The 16443-nt window shown below is 37.4% G+C and overlaps 3 protein-coding genes across 5 annotated transcripts; all 3 read right to left on the bottom strand.

Moving 5' to 3' along the window:
* Nucleotides 1–5720: 5720 nt before the first annotated feature.
* LOC9324580 (cytochrome c oxidase assembly protein COX15) lies at nucleotides 5721–8302 on the bottom strand. 3 transcript variants are annotated; one of them, XM_021034544.1, is made up of 9 exons: nucleotides 8197–8302; nucleotides 7973–8020; nucleotides 7675–7887; nucleotides 7249–7547; nucleotides 6911–7136; nucleotides 6584–6829; nucleotides 6380–6490; nucleotides 6173–6304; nucleotides 5721–6097 (listed from the first exon to the last, which is right to left on the bottom strand). In XM_021034544.1, the coding sequence occupies exons 3-9, from the start codon at nucleotides 7855–7857 to the stop codon at nucleotides 5921–5923; spliced, it is 1374 nt and encodes a 457-aa protein (XP_020890203.1). In that variant the 5' UTR covers nucleotides 7858–7887; nucleotides 7973–8020; nucleotides 8197–8302; the 3' UTR covers nucleotides 5721–5920. The 3 variants fall into 3 exon arrangements, with proteins under 3 accessions (XP_020890203.1, XP_002888517.1, XP_020890204.1); XM_002888471.2 differs by lacking the exon at nucleotides 7973–8020; XM_021034545.1 differs by lacking the exons at nucleotides 7973–8020; nucleotides 8197–8302 and adding an exon at nucleotides 8107–8181.
* An 18-nt stretch (nucleotides 8303–8320) lies between these two features.
* Nucleotides 8321–10705, bottom strand: LOC9324581 (methionyl-tRNA formyltransferase). Its single transcript, XM_002888472.2, has 11 exons — nucleotides 10570–10705; nucleotides 10424–10486; nucleotides 10021–10155; nucleotides 9818–9920; nucleotides 9635–9705; nucleotides 9415–9519; nucleotides 9297–9330; nucleotides 9110–9210; nucleotides 8907–8966; nucleotides 8633–8836; nucleotides 8321–8483 (listed from the first exon to the last, which is right to left on the bottom strand). The coding sequence occupies exons 1-11, from the start codon at nucleotides 10669–10671 to the stop codon at nucleotides 8394–8396; spliced, it is 1068 nt and encodes a 355-aa protein (XP_002888518.1). The 5' UTR covers nucleotides 10672–10705; the 3' UTR covers nucleotides 8321–8393.
* A 207-nt stretch (nucleotides 10706–10912) lies between these two features.
* On the bottom strand, nucleotides 10913–14510 carry LOC9324582 (arginine--tRNA ligase, cytoplasmic). Its single transcript, XM_002888473.2, has 18 exons — nucleotides 14401–14510; nucleotides 14312–14344; nucleotides 14106–14236; nucleotides 13951–14026; nucleotides 13779–13880; nucleotides 13479–13694; nucleotides 13284–13364; nucleotides 13089–13172; nucleotides 12860–12964; nucleotides 12585–12763; nucleotides 12391–12475; nucleotides 12110–12296; nucleotides 11940–12009; nucleotides 11730–11799; nucleotides 11559–11648; nucleotides 11421–11489; nucleotides 11228–11326; nucleotides 10913–11139 (listed from the first exon to the last, which is right to left on the bottom strand). The coding sequence occupies exons 2-18, from the start codon at nucleotides 14327–14329 to the stop codon at nucleotides 11029–11031; spliced, it is 1773 nt and encodes a 590-aa protein (XP_002888519.1). The 5' UTR covers nucleotides 14330–14344; nucleotides 14401–14510; the 3' UTR covers nucleotides 10913–11028.
* Between the last annotated feature and the right edge of the window lie 1933 nt (nucleotides 14511–16443).

Raw genomic sequence — 16443 nt, forward strand, 5'->3', positions numbered from 1 at the left:
AAGCAGAAATTGATCCAGCTTGTCATTGAGAGCCTTTACCATCTCTTTAGTATGCTTTGCATCCGGATCTCCAATGCTTCTGTTGGAGCGATCAAAATCCTCGTTATAGTTACCATCAGATAGAGCTAAGTTCTCTATCAATTCCCAGCCTTCCTCAACATCCTTATTCAAGAAATTCCCATTAGAGGCAGTGTCTAGCAACATTCTGATCTTGGGCAAAACTCCCCTGTAGAGTGTGCTGAGTAGTGAAGCCTTCTTGAAACCATGGTGTGGACACTGTATAGTGTAGCCTTTGAATCTCTCCCAGGCTTCACAAATGGATTCAGACTGCTTCTGTGTAAAACTGGAGATTTCATTTCGTAGACGTGCAGTTCGGGAATTGGAGAAGAACTTTGTTAAGAAGGCCTTCTTACAATCATCCCAAGATGTGATGGAACCAGCAGGTAGTGTCTTCTCCCAGTGGTGTGCTTTGTCGCCCAGCGAGAAGGGAAACAGACGTAGCTTGAAGCTGTCTTCACTAACACCATTGATCTTGGTGAGGCTGCAGAGCCTATCAAAGTTATCCAAGTGATCCAAGGGGTCTTCCAGAGGCAACCCATGAAACTTGTTACCTTGAATCATTGAGATCAATCCACTCTTGATCTCGAAATTGTTGTTCTGGACAGGAGGTGGAACGATGCCCTGTCTCTGTTGATGGTTGCGTGGTGCATCACCATCACCAATGTTCCGTGGTATACCAACTCCTTGATTATCGTGATCTTGTGGTTCCATGGCGACTGGATTGTGCGGTTCACAGTAGTCTCGGGCTCTACCTTCTCTTAACTCACGAGCTAACTGGTTGATGTTGTCTTTGTAGCTGATGAGGTTGTTGGAGCCTTTAGATCGAGTTTGCATGCAGAGTGATCAGACTCGATGTGGCAGTCTCGACGTGAGGTCGAGATGGTCCCTAACAATGCAGAGTGGCAGAATCGATGTGGCAGTCTCGACGTGTCGTCGAGATGGTACCTGGAGCACAAAAACAAGCAGATGAAATGAAGAGTTAGTAACCAAGGTAAAGAAAGAACTTGATCTTAAACGTTTCTGAAATCTTAAATGGAACAATGCAACACCAAATGGCAACGGCGCCAAATTGATACTAAGATTTTACTATCAATTACCCTAATATACTTTCATGTCATTGCAGTATAAGAGGTTAGGTTATCAATCCAATCTCAGTGTGACTGCAAGCATTCAAGATATGGAACAGAAAGCAAATAAGTCAAGCCAGTTATGAAAGGGTTTTGTGTGTTTCTATTGATCCTAAGCAACCAATTTAACATGCAAATACCGAATTTAAAAGCATAAAAAGAGAACTAAACAGCAAGTAAACAAGAACAAGAAGTAAACTAAAGACCAGAAACTATCATGCAAAAGCTTTGGAAAAGAAACTAACAACCTAACAATGCAGAGAAACGCTCTAGGCCTAACAGGTCGAGATGGTCACAAAAGCTAACAGAAACGATAAACGAGCAAGCAATAGAGATAAAGGGTCCTGAGGAATGGGGTAATCGATTATGGCAGTCTCCTTAGTCTACCTAGGTGGTTAACAAACTCAATCAAGCTATCCCTAGACAATAGATTCGAATACAAATCAATCCACTCTCGTGACAGAGATTCTCAAGCTAAATCACTTTCATACTCAATTCTCATTGAAGAAATATAACCTAGCAGGCATTAAGATTCAATCTAATAGAGTCAATAAGCATTCTAAACATCCAATCTCTTGGGCTAGAGTATGCAAATCTCTGGAATAGTTGGTTCAGACATTTCATCAAACACCTTTTGGGTGTGGAAATATCTGAGATCAACTTCCAATTGATCAGAGAGGAAATAGCATTAAGATCTACTAAACCAGAAGGGAAATCAAGCAATTCTACACTTAACCACCTAAATATACTAAGGATTCCACACCTAATCTATCCCATCCTCAAGAACCCTAATCCACTACTCAAGAACACTGAAGAACATCATGCATAAAAACCCAGAAAACGTTTCAAACCCAGAAATCATTGAAAAGCAAGTATGTTATAGATAAGAGACAGATCTACAACTTTGATGAAGAAACGAAATGCAAAAACTCAAAGGATCAACAGGAAAAACGATTACAAAAACTAGGGTTTATGAGAGAACAAAGGAATATCTGCTGGGTAAAAAGAATATCCGCTGGACAATAGCATGTACCCCTCTTCATATTCCCTGTAACAAATCTCCCTTTCTCAGAGAACCTTGACCACAAGGTTCATGGAAACTTCATTGACAGTTCATAGAGTAACTCCCATGCAGCCTCTTCCATTGGAACCATAGCTTTTTTATACCAAATCTCCAAGCTCTGTAGCTCGTAGGCCTCGTTATGTGGATAAAAGAAGAGACAAGCTGATTTGAATCGCCAAGCTTGTGACAACTTCATCAGCCTTTGTTGGTCTAATTCGTAATCGCCAAGCTTGTGACAACTTCATCATCAGTAAATCTTTAGCCATTGCATCTGTCTTATATTTAAACCACCAATCTTTGCCTAACTTCCTCTTTCCCAAAGTTGAAACACAATTGTTGCTACCAAACAAGCACATATATGCATGCTTCTTTATCGTCAAGCTTAGAAATGTTCTGATATTCATCTTCATCACGATCTGATCATGTGAGTGATTTAACGCTTCCCTTTGCTGGAGATCAATGAAACCAATCAAGCATAGCTTGAACTTCGTTCTCCAACAATGCTCTAGATGAGAGAACCTAACAACAGAAAGAGATTCAAAGAAGAAGATAACAAACTTTTACAAATTTTCTGATTAATCTCCGCAAACACTACAAGAAAACATGCGATTTGCGAGGGAAGAATTCCTAGGTAATCCCTCGCAAATCGTCTTTTGCAAGGGATTTGCGACACACGTTACTTCCTCGCAAATCCCGTCTCGCAAATCTGTATATGTTGCAATTCCCTCGCAAATATTGCGACGAATATTATCCCTCGCAAATCAGACGCAATTTGCGAGGAAGTTATGCGGTAGCAAATACGTTGCAAAGACAAAGTAGTAAATCCCTCGCAGACATTGCGATGGATTTGCGAGGGAAAATTAAAAAAAAAATAAAAAATAATAAAAAATAATAAAATGCATTTAAATTTTATCAATATATAGATATATATTGATAAATTTTAAATGCATAATATTATTTTTTATAATGCATAATAATATTCAAAATACAATAAGAAAGTTTTAAGTCAAATTTAAGAAAATCCTTAAAAGTTTTCTAAAATTAATATACTTTAAAAATAATAAAAATTTAAATTTGAAAATTAGTTATTAATATATAATCTAAAATTACATACTAAAAAAATTCTAAAAATTAAAAATTCAATTTCTAAATGAAACCTAAAATAATTTAAAATTCCAATCCTAATATAAAACTAAATTTCTAAATCCAAAACTAACAAATCCAATACCTTTCACAATAATCTAAATCTAGAAATCCTAATTTTCTAATTTTAAAACTAGCAAACTCCTAAATCTAAAACTATAATAATACAAATCTATATATAAATCTAACAATGAAATTAAAAAACATACCTTTGAAGAGTTTTTAAGTAAGAGGAAATGAGATGTGAATGAGTGAGAGAAGAGTTTTTAAGTAAGAGGAAATGAGATGTGAATGAGTGAGAGAAGAGTTTTTAAGTAAGAGGAAATGAGAGATGTTTGAGCTATGCTCAAACATGCAATCACTTATATATATATTTTTCCCGTCGCAATTCCCTAGCAATTCCCTAGCAATTTTCGCTAAATTTTTTGAAATTTCCGCCAAAACGTTGAAGCGCGAAAAATTGAAAACAATTTGCAAGGGAGTTGCGAGGCATCATAGCAAATCTCTCGCAATGTTTAAAACGCTTTGGAATGAATAACCTTAAAAAAATTTCATATTTTTTTTGAAGTTTTGCGAGGGAATTGCGAGGGACCATAGCAAATCCCTCGCAAATGGTTTAGGGTATAGGGTGTAGGGATTCATAAGTGGTGTCCACTTTTGCGAGGGAATTGCTATGGTCCCTCGCATTTCCCTCGCAAACTCTTGATTTAGGGTTTAGTTTTGCGAGGGAATTACTAGTATCCCTCGCAAAACCCTCGCAAAATAGAATCAATTTGAAAAAAACAACAAAACACTACTAAAAATCATTCGGATTCATTTTTTTGAATCATTAGGAAGTTAATTATCTACATTAGAATCTACTTTCTCATCATATACTTCGAATTCGTCCGAATGTGCATTTTTCTCAAATACATCAATGATGATCTTATGTTTTTATATAATATGAATCAATGTTTATAACATTTTCAAAATAAAATGTTAATATTGAAACCTATACAACATTTTTTATGCATCACCATATATTCAACTTGTCTGATTATATGGTCTCTTAGATTCACATTTATAAATAAAAATTAAAGATCGCAAAACACTTTTATGTATTTTAGGGTTTAGGGTAAAGATTTGCGAGGTATGTGCGGGAGAATTGCAACAGAGTATATTGTTCCTCGCAAAGTACTCGTAAGTCCCTCGCAAGTTTGCGAGGAAACTATCCCTCGCAAAGTTTGCGACGGAAGTGCGACGCGCGTCTTCTTCGGAGACGCAGCCATAGAAGAAACAGTTGAAGAAGCAAATGAAGCGACGTAGTATCATTGTTTCTCAGATTTTGCTTACACAACTGTAGTTGGTTCCACGTTCTTGGTGTGCAATAATTGACCTTTGCTGTCATTTCACCACCAGCCGACCAACAAATCTCTCTTCTTCCTTTCAAATCCCAAAGATTTCGATATTGTGTGTTGTTGAAGCAAATGAAACGACGTAGTAGACAGAGATGATAATTAATGGTTTATGTGATTTAAATTTGGATTCGAACCGTTTCATAACCGAATTGAACCGGGAAGGAAATAAATTCAAATTCTGTTAAACAATTGATGTTGGGAAAACTGCAGAATGTAAACATATGCTTATGTATCCGAGAGGTGATATATTCCGAAAGCTGAAGCTAAACATCAACGATACCACCGAGGTGTCGTTGATGATAATATGGTAGTGAAACAAAGCTCTACTGATGTGTTACTGTTTCTTAAAGTGATCAAAGATCAGTAGGGTTATTTGGAGTGAATCACTTCTTTGAAGATGTAGCCCTGATCAACATTTTGTATCAATCAAAGTACTATGTGATGTAAGGTTATCAATTAGGGGCACGCTTAATTGAGAGAGCTTCTTACTTTTCTATTTATAGAGATCGTGAGAGAGATTTTAAGAGTTCTCAAAGTTTGTATGATCTTGACAAATTTTAAAGGTTTACGTCCTCCTATTGCTTCAGCCTCCAGGAAGCTCAACTTCTAGTACCTGAATCAGCAACACCAAATATTAGCTTTTTAATCATAACATCTGCCTTTTGTATCAACAGTTAGTGAGTCTATAACTTAGTTGATTTAGAGAATAAGCCACCCGACATGTGTATAGTTTTCTATACCCAAAAAGCCAAAAACTCTCTCTTTACATTATCCACAAGACTTACGGATTTGAACCGGACTGAAATAACCGAATCGTACCTAAACCAAAACCGAACAAAAATTTAGCATTGAACCAAATTGGTATAAGAAAATTTTGAGTCTAACTAGAATGATCCAGTTATTTTTTATTCGTCAATGAAACATAGAGAATTAGACACCAACAAATCCTCAAGTTCTAGGATTCATATGAAACTTTTGTTAATTGTTTTCGTACTTTATTTTTCGAGTCATGACTGATAATACAACATCATTGACGCAGGACTCGATGAAAGCTTGCTAGTATAATAGTGAGCCAAAGAATAGTTTCTTTAGTAAATAATGAAAAACGGAAGATTTTAGTGAAGAGGGCTTTAGCTAAAATTTGATTTAGCAACTTGTGGAAGAGACTTGAGAAGAGAAGGTGATGGCCTCCGAAGAGTGTGATTGAGAAGTAGCATCAAATTGAGAAGTGTTAAAGCTCCTGCTTGGTGTGCGCTTCCTAGTGAGACCGGAACATAACTCAGAAGCGTTGATACACCTAATGTCACCTGCAAAAAACGACAAAAACCCCATCAATCGTTTGGAGTTTAAGTTTCCATGAAAGTTTATGTTGATTGATTTACCTGAACAGCAGTCATTCCGACGGTACTTCCGATCAAAGCTTTAACGGCTGGATGTATGTCTAGCTTCCTTGTGAACCACCACATTGTTCCAATTGCGATTAGGGTTGTGGTTGCAAGAAGGCGATGATCAAGCTGAAATTTAAGTTAAGTTTAAGTCTTTTGGAGACTATTGACGCAATTTGAGAAAGCTTTGTGTCAATGGTGTACCTGAACAGTTGCTGTGTTCTCGAACAAGTTGCGTAAAAGTGGTTTCATCTCAAATATATTATCTGGGATCCATGTATCGCCCATTTTCGGGAATGTGTTGAATGCACGACCCTACAATTCACAAGCGGAGAGATCAAAATACTCAGCTTCCTTTCTGTAACTAATATAATAGAAGCTTAGATCCAAGTTTGTTAATTTACTTACAGCATCATTTCCAGCAACAAAGGCTCCTGAAATTGCAGTGATACCAACAATCAAGCTTACTGGTAATGCAAGCTTCTTCACTTTAGCGGCTCCCCTAACCCAAGCCAATGACTCAGCTGGTGGTTCAGGCATAACAACAGAGAGAGCGGTCCAGAAAAGTCCACAATAAATGGCAAAAGCTGAGGTCAGATGAGCTGCAAGACGGTACGGGCTTACCCTCGGTTGAGAATATTCAGATGGCGGCTCCTACAGGACCAAACTGATTACTGGTTACACAGCACATAATAACATCTAATAAGAGAATCTACAACAGTTCCTAATCTTTACCTCTAAACCACTTTTAACCATCCACCAACCAATGAGACCTTGTCCAGCACCAAGCGCAAATAAACCAGAGAGCTGAACTCCAAGACGTAGAGTAATATACCCTTTCCGCAGAAAATAGGAAAACGGCAAAGCAAACATGATTCCCAATCCTCTTCCCCACATTCGATGAGCATACTCCATCCAATATATAAACTTAAAATCTTCAAGATTCATCCCTTTGTTCACACTGCAAAACCACCAAATCCCAAAACACAAACAGCATTTTCAAAATCAAGAGTTGGTCCAAAGACAAAAAACGCAAATGCAAGCAACATAGCAACCAAAATCGCAAAACTAACCGCTTATATTCAGGAGACTGCATATATTTCTCAAACTCGCAAACCCATGCTTCATCTGACAGCGGAGGGAATTCACCAGTAAATTTCCAATCAGTCATGGATAAACCAGATCGAGTTAATCGAGTAACTCCGCCTAGAACAACCATGCTGAAAACCCAAGTAGCAGAACCAAAAAGCCATATGCCAACCCATTTACGAGCTTGAGGTCCTCCAGTGACAAGATGCTTCAAACCCTCTTTACTCTCTGAGCTAATCGACGCTACAGTTGACATCTTTCTAAACATTGAAGCATTTTGACCCTACACAAAAACATAATCTTAGAATCTAAGCAAACAAACAGAGAAATCTCATAATCAACTAACAGGAATAAAAAACCTCAACTTTAACATAAACCCTAATCAAAAGTATCAACCTTTGGGAAACTACCTTGAGAAGAGATGGCAAGCCATAGAAGGAGTTTCCAGCTAGAGAAGAAGACGAAGCAGAGGTTACAGTAGCAGCTGTAATGTTAGAAGTGAAAGCTTGATGAGACGAAGTGGTGAATCCTCGAGCGATTCCATTAAACGCTTCTTTGTTCCTCTTCAAAGCCGATCCCACTGCTCGAAACATGTCTATCTCTCTAGGGTTTAAGCAAGGTTTCTGCAAAGAAAGGAAATTGGAAACAAGATACATGAGAAACCAAATAAATAAATCTCAAACAAGTAGAGAATCAGAGATTACATACCTTGTCGAGTCCCACAGGACCAAGCGAGGTATTAACAATATTTGAACCCTAGAGATCGAGAACACACAATTTCCGATGAGAAGAAAGAGAGAATAGATTAGTGTGAGCAGAAATGATGGAAAAGTGAATCAAACCAAACGACAGAGAAGCTAGTAGCAATCTGATGAGATTAAACTTGAAGCACGAAGCAAAAGGAAGAGCCTTTCGAGATCGAAATTTGGTACCTGTAACAAAGTTTAGGAATTTCTCTTCTTCTTGTTCCCTATTAACGTCATCCACAGAAGATCGATGTTGCTGGAGAAAACCAAACCTTGAATTTGGCGAAGAAGACGAGGCAAAATCCAAGGATTCAAGCAGAGAAAAAGAATTTGATTATGAGGTTTTTGTTTTTTTCGTTAACTGTATTTTATTAAGCAAACTGTTACAAGTTTACAACAAATGTAGGGTCAAAATGTTTACAAAAGGCGGCCGCGTTGATAGCTTTTTTACCAGGAAGCTGGACTTCTAGTACCTGAATCAGTAACACCAAATATTAGCTTTTAAAATACTAGGTTAATGTCTGATTACCGCATTATAACATGTGTGTTTTTTTGTATCACAGTGAGTTTGTAACTTGGTTGATTTAGAGAATAGTGGCAGTGATTTGTTTATAGCTTTTACCTCTAAAGCAGTACCTCCTCCACAGGGAAACACCAATGAACCTTTCTTGAAAGTTACATAATCTTGTCCACCATCCTGGATTTCCAGATCTTTGCATACTCGAGTGGACATGATTTTAAGCTCTAGCACATTTTGCTGACCGCTTTTATCATCGAGGACTACAACTTTTGCTCTTGTTCCCGGCCATCCTGCGAATGCACGAACCTGGAAAGCCGTTTTACTTTTTATGTTTAGGATTATAGACCAAGTGAACGAAATGAAGGGGTTCTTCTACCTTGTTATGTAGAACAAAAGCTTCCTCGTCAAAAGAGAGCCAAGCCTCATCTGGAGCTATCTGTGCATCAGTTGAATCATTTCAGTCACATAAGAACCAAATTTCGAATCAGATTACGTTATCTCATACATGAAGCAATATAGCAGCATTGCCTTATAATTTTTGTGCCATATTTTGAATGATACAAGACACACAACAGATACCTTTGGAGCTAAGGTAGCTTTAGAATCATCTTGGGGAGCTGCTTTTGATTTTGCAGACCCATCAAATATTGAGGGAAGTTCACGGATAAGAAGCTTTGAACCTGCAAAGTTTATTTTCGCTTAGACACTGCTCACATATTTTTTACTGAAAAGCATAAGCAGGTACTGCTCTCGTTTATTATATTACCTTCAGAAAATAGGAACGAGAGCAGTTCTGGTGCCTGCAGATGATTCAAACAGAGGGGTCATTGACATCCAGAGAATATAATAAAGATGATGCGCTACGTCGGGGATAAAGTGAATACCTTTATTAGATCATCCACTTGGAACCTCTTAGAGGCAATCACTGGCCCTGCATCTAACTTTCGCACGGTAAATGCTAATGATACTCCTGTTTCCGGGACACCATCCTAGTGTAGCCACCAAGTGTTATTGTGCACACTTGAGTCAAGAGTCTTAGCAATGTAGTAAGTAAGAGGCTAAGCAATAAGAGGGAGAATGGAATGAGTTAAGATTGATTTGCACCTGTAATGCTCTTTGAACTGGAGCTGCACCACGGTACAGGGGCAACAAACTTGGGTGTATGTTCACTGTCCCTAAACCATTAAATATTGGCTCAAAACACAAGACTCATTCGCAGTATAAACAAACAAAATTCGTTTCCATCGACTATCTAGAATGTTCCATTCAGTATCAACTTTTACTAACCATGTAATGGAATTTTAAGGAACTTAGTAGGCAATATATTCCCATAAGCTGCTGTAATACAAAGCTCAGGTTGCAACTCTCGTAAAGCCGATAAGAATGCTTCCTTCATAGAAGAAATGCGATGTCATTGTCACAAGAAAGAACGAAAGATCACATCATTCCAAAAAGCAAGAGCTTGATATTAATCAAACAAGAATCCTTACATCTCCTGCCTTCTCCGGGGAGAAAATGAGATCAGAAGGTAAGCCTTTATCAAGAGCGTATTGCGCTACAGGCGAAGGCAACACTTTTCTACCCCGATCTCTCCTTGATGGAGGCTGTGTAACAATGCCTGCAACCTAGAACAAAAGCCGAATTAGCGGGTTCAAAACCGGTTTAAGTAACAACAAAAGTTCCTAAAGATCTTCACCAACAACAAAAGTTCCTAAAGATCTTCACCACATTTCTCATTATCTTGTTTCATAATCAAAAGGGTTAACAAAATCAATATCACATTGTTCATAAACAATCAAATTTCCCATTAACAAGAATCAAAATCAGAAAACATTCAAATCAGAGTTCCATTATTCAAAATCTCAATTTCACAGTGCCAGTTTCAGATTATACCTCAAAGGAAGAGTTTGGTGCAGCAGATGCATTGAAAAGAGCTTCAAGCACAGTCACGGAGACCTAATTTCACAGAAAGGAATTAGATTAAGCTAAACCCTAAACCCATAGCTATTTTACAGACGAAGATGATAAATCTTTCTGACCTGAGGAGAGCCTAAGAAGATGAGAGGCTTCTTCTTCGGAGACGGAGCTATAGATGAAACAGTTGAAGAAGCGTTGTAGCAGATGAAACGACGTAGTATCATTGTTGCTGCTTCAATGGCTTCGAAGCTTCTTTTGGGAGACGAAGATGATAATAGGATTATGTGATTTGGTTCGAACCGGTCGTAACCGGATTGAACCGGAAAGTAAAACATAACCAAATCGAAATGATTTTTAATTCGGTTGAGTAATCTTCTGATTCATAATTTGACTCCTCTTTAATGGAAACTGTGTTTCTTCTTTGGTTTTTCACAATGGTCAAGTGGAATTTTGAAATTTAACAGATTTGGGAATTTGGTGATTTTTTTCATCTCGGAGTAAATTACCATATATTGAACCAAAAGATTCAAGTAAAAATTTGTCTAAACAGAAAAAATATTGGGTAGTTTCATTATGATGGATCAAAGCTTGTAAACAGGGGTGATTCCAAGAAGGTAGAAGCATTTCCGCATGACTATAGCCGTTGCTTCGCAAAGTAAGAGACGGCTTGTCTCCTCTGCTGAACCATTCACCTGTAAAGAGAAAGATGAAAACAATGGCGGGTTTGCTTGGTTATAATCAACGGTTTAGATAGAGAAGTAGGATTTCGGTAATGCTCACCTGACAATTGGAGTAGAATTTGGTGAACTCTTCGGATAAGTAGTAAAGGTACTTGCACAGCACGTTCGGTAACAATGTGGTGCACGCTTCCTCAACCGTCTGCAAGCAAGCAATTCGTTCACACAACAAATGTTCATCTTCTTGTTACCAAGAATATCAAAGTACAAATCTAATGAGCATGTGTTTTTCTTACCTCAGCAAATTGAAGCAGGTGAAGCCCCAGTGCCCGTTCCGCTGCATGATCCAATGCTATCTTTCCTGTCTGCAATAAAATAAGTGTTAGCACATTACACAGAGTTTGTAGGTGTTTGAGTTCATGCTGCTAAAATACCCTTTTTAGCTCATCTATGTCTTTGCCAGACTTTCTTATGATTGAGCAGATCCGAGCATGGGCGTAAAGAAGGTAAACGGCTGTATCTCCCTACATGATCAAAATATTCAATAAGTATGTGTAGATGACTCAATAGTGCAAATATGTAGACTAGCTCCAAAATTCCAGTACCTTGTCATTAAGCATTTGATCAAAGCTGAAAGTATAACCCGTCAATCTGTTGGTCTTCAGGTCAGCAAACCTTGAAAGCAAATTCAACAATACCACAAGTCATTTATCGCATTTGTGCAGCCTTGGTTACAAAAGTCATCGAAAACCAGAAGATACTAAATAGAATTCACTATCACCAGTACCAGCAGTAGAATAGAGATTAATACTTACTTCAGCGCACCGTATCCAACTGCCTCAGCTGTTTGGTCCAGCTCCTCAGGTGTCCATTCTTTGTCCTTACCTAAACAGAGAAACAACATATACGGGATGAATAAGACCATATAATGACTGAAGAATGAATAGTACAGCAATTTAGAGAGTGCTGACACAAAGTTGGATACCTCGCTCAATAAGGGCAGCTTTACTGCGATCCTTGGCCTCATCTAGCAAATCAACTAGTCGGACTACCTCGTTTGCCCGAGTTCTAAATCGCTTGTTATCAGCTCCAAGGACAAGACCAAAACCAACATGGTTAACTCTAGGGTAAGTTTTGTCATCGTCTGGAAGCCAGCCTGCTTTTCTGGCAGCCTGATTCAGAGTTACATGATAACCACAGTTACGACTGACAGTTTCAATCAAGACAACATTCACAAGACGTGAAAAACATATTCATGAAACCTACTTTGAAGAACATATGAAAGTGCTGCTGCTGGCCAAGGTCGGTCAAATATATAATCCACTCAGCTTTCTCTTCATTAAGCCGATACCTGGGCCAGGAAGATTTTAGCACCATCAGACAATACGGAAGTCATAATATATGAGATGTATTTTCCAAACATTGCTACTAAAGTCCAGATTAACATAAAGATAGCCCACCAAAGAGCAGTCAGATCGGTAGAGGCATAGTTAAAACCACCGTTACTCTTTACAACCATGAGTGGGATGTTAAAGCCTTCGACGAATATCACACGAGCACCTTCATTTTCTTCAACTAACCCCTTGCTGCTCAATTCCTCAATTACGTTAGCGATATAAGGGTTGTAAAAGCTTTCTCCCTGTCATAAATCAATGTATTTTCCATTACACATCCATGTATATCTCTTTCCCATTCTGTCTCTATAATTTAGTATAGGTCCCAACTATTCCTTTACCTTTTCTTCAAGCTCGACTCGAAGGCGTTGGTACACCTTGGCAAACTCATTTCGGCTGATTTCACAAATCTTAGCCCAAGCCTTGCGGTAAACAGGATCTCCACCCTAAAACAAAGAATTTTTTTTGACAAGTGAGTGACTTAGATTTTGCAACTAAAGGTAGCTGCAAATTGAGACACTGAGAAACAGAAGAATGCACCAGTGATTGAGGATAAAAATTGTTATTTACCTGTAGACGGACCACAGCCTGTTGTGCCTTTTCCTTAAACTCCGGATCCAAATCAAATCTCAATTTTGATTTCTTGTAAAACATCTATCAGAGGACATCAAAAGTTAGAAACTATATTGCTATGGTTTTTCACATGAAGCATATTATGCCAATATTGGTAAAGCTTGAGAAGCCATATGATGCAAGGCAGCTGACCTGAAGATCTCCAATTGCTGTCTCAGTCACACTATCTGTATCAGGAAATTTCTCAAAGAGAAACTCAATCAACATGCCAAACTGCAGAATAAAAGCAGCTTTTATTTCTTCGATAAATTTCGGGAATAAAATATATAAAAAAACTCGGTTTCAAGGTTAAGAAATCATATAAAGGGCAGAAAAGTAGCTAGCTACCTGTGTTCCCCAGTCACCAACATGGTTTCTACGTAGAACTTCAACCTTAGAGTACTCGAGCATACGAGCAAGCGTGTCACCGATAATAGTTGATCTTAGATGACCAACATGCATTTCTTTAGCAATGTTGGGAGAGGAAAAATCAACTACAGCTCTCTTAACCGAAAGAGTAGGCGCCCATGTATCAATTCCATCAACAAGCATATTTTCAATACTCTGCAGATAGATTACAAAACAATTATGACAAACACAAAATTATTAATACGAAAGAACTATAAAATGACAATACAACATGATCACCTTAGCTATCCACTTAGCTGATAGCACAACATTAACAAATCCAGGTCCAGCTATAGAGCATGATTCCACCATCTCAGAACTAGGGAGATTCTTAATAAGAGCCTAAGTGAAAAAACAAAACATAATAAGAGTTAAAAGAGATAAAAAGCCTAGACCAAACCAACCAACCAACCTGTCCAACAGCGGGAGGACCACGGAACTGTGTACCCTTTCCTTTGATAAAGGACCATAGTCCCATTGCATTGTTACTGCAAACAACAACAATATGATGAAGTTAAACAAACAGAAAACAAGTTTAATTAGTATTTAGAGTGAAAGAGGAAGCACCATTGGTAATCTCCAAATTTTCCAGGCTCAATCAAGGGCTCAACATTAGGTTCATCAGGAACTGTTAATTTAAGAGACACCTCAAAGAGCTTAGCGAGTTGTCGTCTTGGGTTTCCCGTAAATTCTTTATTCTGTCACAGCAATCAACAAAAACAGTCACGAAACAGGGTTTTGTCCAAACAAAAAAAAAAAAAACTGTGACTTACAGCTACAATGGTTGCCATCGACAGTTTCTACCGAGTAAAAATTGGTGTATTAGTTGAATTATTTCAGAATGACGGAAGGAAAATATCCGGTGAGATGCGGTGGTGACGGAGGAATCTAGCTCATCTCCGGCGAGGAGAGAGAGAGAGAGAGAGGGGCTAATTGGACTTTGGATGAAAAAGCAGAGAAGGCAAAAGGGTTTAGCCGTTTACGTCGAAATATTATAGATTTATAGAGAACGTTTGGGCCTTTATTGGGCTTTTAAAGACGGCCCAGGATTTTAATAAAAATGAGAGTCTAGTTTACTTATTAAAAAAACACATTCAACCCCAACTATTTGGGGGCGGGTTTTTCCATCCCAAACTAAGGCCCCCCGTCAATTTTTATCCAAACTCAAAACTAATTCAAATTCAAAACCTAAACTAATGAAAATTAGCCGATTTTAACACGACAGAAGACGGTGTTAGTTCGGGATTTAACGGCTGCTGAGTCAGCGATATCGTGGCATTGACGTGGCGGAAAAGCGGCCATTTTCAACCCCAACTATTTGGGGGTGGGTTTTTCCAACCCAAAAACAAAAAGGAAACAGGAAAAGAGAAGTAGAGATCGTAAAAAAGAGAGAGAAGAAGAAGAGAGTAATTGCTTTTGTTGGGAATGAGAAACAAAATAAAAGGAAGATTTATGTCCGTTAGATTTAATGTTATCAATGGTGGATGATCAACAAAACTGTGATCCTCGTCAATGTGGCGTAACCAATGAGAAGCAAGTCTCTTTTATTGCATTTTGTCTATATTTTTTATAACTTTTGTTTGTATGTGTTTTTATTAAATACATTTGTTTTTATTTGTTCAATATATTTATTAATTATGGTTTCCAGTTTATAATTTATAAAATGATGATTATATTTTAAAACTTTATTTTTATTTGATTTTAGTTTATTATACTGATTATGTTTTGGTTTAGGGTTAAAAAAATTGATTAGATTTCAAATATTTTGTTATTTTCTTCTTAACAAACAACTGATTTTTTTGTAAATGGTTCTAAATATTGGTTTTATGTAAATGTAATGGTTATATTTTGGTTTGATGGTTTATGGTTTAGTTTCTATAATGAAAATTTTAATTAAAGTTTAGATTTTAGGATTTGGAGTTAAATTGGGGGTTTGGGGTATAGATTTGAAATGTTTGATTTCAAAACTAAGAATTTTATAAAAGTGTTGGATCTTAATTTTAATTAGGGTATACATTGGTAATTAGATTTTTGTTTAGAGTTTATAAATTTAGAGTTTGTCTTTAAGATTTAGGTTTTCGTCTAGCCACGGATTTTATCTATAGCAAATTCATGGCTATATAATAAAATAAATTCGAAAATAAAATAATCACGAAAATTTCGTGGCTTTTTCGTAGCAAAAATTAGCCACGAAAAACCACCAGAAACCACGAAAATTGTCACGTTGTTTTTTAGTGACTAATTCGTGGCTGGTATGAAATTAGCCACGAATGTCCATGGCTAAACCGTGGTTATACGAAAAATTTCTACTAGCGAAGATAGTTGAATTCTCTCTCCAATGGGTTCGTTAACAATCTACAGAAATAGCTTATCAAGTGAGTAACATAAGGAGGTGAGATTCAGAGAAGGATTAGAGTTAAGAAGAAGAAGAAATCAGATGAAAAGAGAAAGAAGAGAGGAGACGAAGGAAGAGATAAACATTTTTGTGATCTATTTCGATAAACGTTTGCAGAGACTAAAAATACATCTCTTTAGATAGAAGACAATTACTAAGATATCAGGCTTAAACAATTAGCCCATTAAGAAGCCCAACAAGGCCTAATTCGTATCGACGTATCCTATCACTAGGCTAACCAGAACGTACCTGAACGCCATCAACCGGAGAAAGCTGTAGCAAAAACGGAGCCGGACGAAAATTTTGTTAGAGCTTCTTGTGAGGACTTTTCTACTCTCTACTCGGAACTATTTTAACATTGTGTATCGTAACCAATTAGAATTATACACGTCATAGACGAAGTCAGTTTCTAATAGATTTGATTTTAAACTGGTTTTAACGTAAGGTCCATTATTCATTTTGGTCATAAAACGAAGTTATTTTTAAGAACACTTCTGAGTAGTTTCTTGA

The sequence above is a fragment of the Arabidopsis lyrata genome (genome assembly GCF_000004255.2).
Source record: "Arabidopsis lyrata subsp. lyrata unplaced genomic scaffold ARALYscaffold_2, whole genome shotgun sequence".
NCBI lineage: Eukaryota > Viridiplantae > Streptophyta > Magnoliopsida > Brassicales > Brassicaceae > Arabidopsis > Arabidopsis lyrata.